This window comes from Branchiostoma lanceolatum, chromosome 15 (assembly GCF_035083965.1).
Source record: "Branchiostoma lanceolatum isolate klBraLanc5 chromosome 15, klBraLanc5.hap2, whole genome shotgun sequence".
Taxonomy (NCBI): Eukaryota; Metazoa; Chordata; class Leptocardii; order Amphioxiformes; family Branchiostomatidae; genus Branchiostoma; species Branchiostoma lanceolatum.
This window is the reverse complement of record NC_089736.1, coordinates 13,411,043-13,415,997: the sequence shown is the minus strand read 5'-3', so window position 1 is coordinate 13,415,997 and position 4,955 is coordinate 13,411,043. Positions and strand designations below refer to the sequence as shown.

Genomic DNA, 4,955 nt, shown 5'->3' with positions numbered 1-4,955 from the left:
TTTCCTTTCTTCCCTTCGTTATTTTTGACCAGATACACCAAACTAAGAAATGTCAGAGAAATATCTTGCATTTGCAGATAAACTTCTTTTTTTTCCAGTTAGACGTATCTCACCTGGCTGTAGATATAATAGTCACCCTCCTCCAAAACAGTCAGTATGCCGATGTTAAAGCGGAACTTGTCGGATGGGTCAAACTGTTCCCAGTCTTTTGTGAGGACAGTGTCATCTCCTGAGTGAATAAATATACTCTGTAGAAAGGAACCCTACAATTTGTTAGCATAATTTGTAAAGAAAAAACTAAACATATTAGCGTTCACAATAAACAAAGATTTTCAAAAGTACTGTGCTTTTGTACAGTTGCTAAAATATTACTGTAAAATTACTTACGTTTCACTGTGTAAGTGTCACGTGTGGAGTCTGTATAAAAAAGAAATCCCTAGTATGGTTGAATAGGATCATCATTTCCCTTTACATTCTTTGGTTTACCAAGTGTTGATTTAATTGAATCATATTTTGCTTGACATGGCAATAAAGCATATCTTAACAAACCCAATAAAATGTTGTACTCTCGCAACTCTTGGCGTATGGACAGGTTAGTTGTAAAATATCGTTAGAACGGGGCAGTGGGGCACGGTAACGTTAATTTAGTGTGATCTATATGGCATTGCGTATTTATTTGTACAAGATCACAGTCTCTTATTTAGTGGTTGGCGGCTGTATTTCTTTTTATATCTCATAAGCCTTTTGCGAATGTTATAACAACCACAAAAAGTACAACTACATGTTATATAGATAAATGTGGGATCATGACTTTTTTCAATCAGACAACATATTGTGGCGAAGTCCTGCATTACCCAAAGATACAAACTCACATGTAACATGGTCTAACCTGAGTCAGCTTAAATATGTGCCCAATTAAATGAAGTCGCTTCCATCGACGACAATTTTTCTCCTGTAAATAAATACGAGATAAAGTAGCGTTTAGGCATGCAGTAACTAGTATATTTATATTTGTATCTCATACGATGGGATTAAAGAGTTTCAAATGGTATAGAAAAATGAGCCTCACAATTCTACAATGCATATTATACTAACTTATCTCACAGTGAACACCGACCCATCCGTGTTCACACTGGCATATGTAGTGGCCCACGCCTTCAATGCAGGTTCCGTTATTCTGACAAGGGTTGGAGTTGCACTCGTCCGCTGTGAGATAAAAAAACAGATCGATGTTACAGATTTGACGTAGCCACGGTTCAAAAGGCAACAAAACACACAAGTCGTAGTTGAGTGATCTGTCAAATTAGATGTACATGTACACGTACATAGCGGCCTGCAACCTGGAAAAGAGATATCCTACAGATGCCTATAATGATGAAGTAGTATGAAGTAATCGCAGTAATTTACCATCACATACCACCCCTACGTCATCGTCATGGTCACAGTCGTTGTCTTCATATTTGCGTGGGCAATCCAGAATGGTGGACTCATTGCCTGCGCAGCTTACATCACTGAGCCAAATCCTTCCGGTGCCCGGACCAAAGTTAACGGAAATAGGGACGGCTCCTTTGTATCCGAGATATCTGCAGAGCACGTCTGCGTCATGAATGTCCCAGCCTTTGTTGCAGACAGTTCCCCGGTCAAACCGTCCTCTGTGGAACTCCACTCTGCCTTCGCTCGGTTTCTGACCACCGGCCAGTCGAAAATAAACTTTGGCTGTGAACGTGAAATAAATGGTGGTACTTGCCGATATAACTTATCATGTTGACATAAATGTGTGAAAAAGGATAGATAGATTGATAGATATGGATAAATAGTAGATGGAGGGAGAGAGAGAGGGCAGTGAATCTGGCTGTGAACGTGAAATAAATGGTGGTTCTTACTTGCCGATATAACTTATCATACAGAAATCAATGTGTAAAAATAGATCGATATGTTGACAAAGATATAGATAGGTAGTAGATAGAGGGAGAGAGATAGGGAGTTGGAAAGGTTAGATAGAGTATACTGTAGACGTTTAGCCCAAACACACAGATTGCAGCATGAATTTGTAGCATAGACTACGTCTTATTAAATTTGACAACTTACTCAAACATGTAAGTCTCACTGAGTGACCATCTTCACAGCTCGCATTGGCCGCCACCATCCTGCATTGTCCCAACCTCCTTTCGTCACCCCGGCAGGACACGACAGGAGACCATAATGTTTTATTAGGACCTTTGCTAATTCTGGAGCTGTTTTTTGAAATGTAAATTTGATGAAAGAAGTAAATGTGCGTAAAGTGGTGGCGTGTAGTCGTGCAGTGGTAAGCATTGTACTTTTGCATCACGCTCACGCTGTCTGGGTACAATTGTTTTGTATGCGGTTTCAATCATTTTGCTTGGGTGCTACCAGTGATAAAAAGCTGACTGTTTGAAGAGATCCACACCTCGAGCACGTCAAACGTATCGATAATGGTAGAGGTTTGATTAGATGTGCCGTGGGTAACAACAAACAGCCATGCCAAGGGATGGGGTATTTGCACCACCGGGTGGTAGGGGTATAGGATTATATTACAATATATACAAATCGCTTCGCGCAGTCAATACATCTATTAATGGCTCTTAAACAAGTAGATTGTTATGCTCGAACGCTGTCCTACTGTTTTCATAATATTACCATGTGATATTCTTTACATGCATGAGGACGAGACGCTGTACATATTTTTCAGCAAAATGATTATCACAGTACACGTAAGCAAGAACGATGTACGCACGAGTGGAAGAATATGGAATATAGATTATGACACGCCACGTCAGCTTCTTGTCTTCCAAGGGTCTTGTGGCAGACATAGAACCGGCGTCTTCCCACTTTGACTGTCAAGTCTCCTTCAAACTGATAAAACTGATCATGGCGGTTGAATTCCTGGTTGATGAGTCTTACTGTAGCACAATATAAGAATTGCACTTTGAAACCTTTAGACAACTTCTCTACCTGTAGAAACAAAATCAACAGGTATTTTTTTTTTTCAATATGCTGTTCTTATTTCTTGTAAAAAATATGTTCGTACATACCGGAATATATGGAATTCCATGTTTTCGTGTCCGATCTTCTCTTTCTGTTTTGTTGATCCCTTGGAGAGAATGGTAAAGCTGGACCGTTGTAAGGACGCTGAAAAAATAGCATACAACACATTTTTTGCATGCATGAAACGTATTTACGGTATATGTATATTGTTTTGTAGTAACGTCGTTACACATTTAAAAAAAAAGGTATAGACATTTTGATATAAATGGTTTCAAATGGTTGAAATAATATAAGAGCCCTTTTGGGGTTTCCGTCAATAGCATTGAACAGTACATTTGTTGGCTATATAAAAGTAGTGATGAGTTACATGACAATAGAAAGGTCTTTACCAAAGAACCACGGATGTGTTCTTTCATCTTGTTGCGCGCGACTGTAGCCGGATGTACCCTCGCTCCATCAGACATCTCTAGGTCTTTATGATATCCAAAACTATCTGTCGTAGTCTCCTCGCTGGCAGACACACCCTGCTTGGCGAGTTGTCCCTCCACGTACGCTAGCCTTCTCGCCAGGTGTATGCACACAATACTGTTGACAGTCAACAAGCACAGTGACAAGATGGCGACCCAGCAACACTGATGCCTGGAGCCTTCCAAGTTTTCCTCAGCATAGGAGTGCGGTACGTTTCTTCCTTTCTTCGACATAGCGTCAGGTGTCCCTAGCTCTCAATCTAGACAGTAAAACTTAGTTCTCTCCTATGAGATGTTTTCTTGCAAGTGTTTTGGTTGACAGAGAAACCCACTATCGTGTAACATTACCTCTAACAAGGGGTGACTGCTAATTCTGAGGCTCTTTGGGGGTTTAATGATTAAGTTATTCTATCATGAGCAAAAAGGGGATTATGAATACAAACTGTAGCTCGCTCAGTTTTCGAAATAGAAATCACTGTCGAAATATTTCCGATTGTAAAGCTGTCAGAATCATAAGTGTGATTTTTGTACCAAACAGTAGATGATTGTCCCCCCTTGGCATACCCTCCAATGCATCAGGCTTATCACAAAGCATAGGTGTCACTCCCAACACCAGGTCATAGAGGTCACATGCCTTTATTGACACAATGACATGTGTCGCTGCTATGTATGACCCTTGAACTGGAAAAGAAAGCGCTGGCAACCTATGATAACTGGCAATGAGGATTGTTGTGTAGCAAGACTCAATTTAAAGAGCCCACAGATATCATGTCTAGCAGCATGGATACCAGAAATTTCTTCTCAGAAAGAACGATTAAAGTTTCCTACCTAGAACTGGGTTTAGGCTATACACTACCTCGTTCTACCACATGCCATGACCAAAGACGGTCGTCTGAAGCCGAAAACACAACATACAGGTAGCATTAACATTGGCGTACAAACAGGTATTTTTTCTGTTGTCCTTGTCTGTATAGTAGGTAAATGTTACGTTGACACTTGTTCTCTTGAATGACTGCTGCCGCTTGAGCACACAAACCTGACCAACCATATCTGTGAGAATGGTCGCTTTTGTAGGACTAAACTGACCTTTTGGCACTTTTGCCAATACGAACTGTGGATTGAGAATAAGAATGTACAATTAAACCACTTTTGTAAAATAGTGTTATGTTTATGTGTATGTGTGCTGTTGTGACTGAGCGCTTTGAACCTCCACTCTTTATAAACAACATATTTCAATACTGTTAATATCTATCTGTATTTACATAAATGTTTATTAATCGTTACATTGCATAGTCTATATACACATAATGTGTAAAATGATCAAAGTGCCGAATCGTCCGACATTCCAGGGTTTTTTTTATTCGTTAATGATACCAGGACATCGATTCAGATAAACATCATTTGTTCGAAAGATAACTTTATTTTCTTGTTCATATTCAGTAGAAAAGAATTGTGCAGAATCTCAAAATCACCCATTGTATG

At 39.7% G+C, this 4,955-nt stretch overlaps 1 protein-coding gene across 1 annotated transcript; it reads right to left on the bottom strand.

Moving 5' to 3' along the window:
- Positions 1–386: 386 nt before the first annotated feature.
- On the bottom strand, positions 387–2,212 carry LOC136421264 (galectin-3-binding protein A-like). Its single transcript, XM_066408496.1, has 5 exons — positions 2,089–2,212; positions 1,408–1,716; positions 1,096–1,206; positions 890–952; positions 387–417 (listed from the first exon to the last, which is right to left on the bottom strand). The coding sequence occupies exons 1-4, from the start codon at positions 2,144–2,146 to the stop codon at positions 900–902; spliced, it is 531 nt and encodes a 176-aa protein (XP_066264593.1). The 5' UTR covers positions 2,147–2,212; the 3' UTR covers positions 387–417; positions 890–899.
- Positions 2,213–4,955: the final 2,743 nt, after the last annotated feature.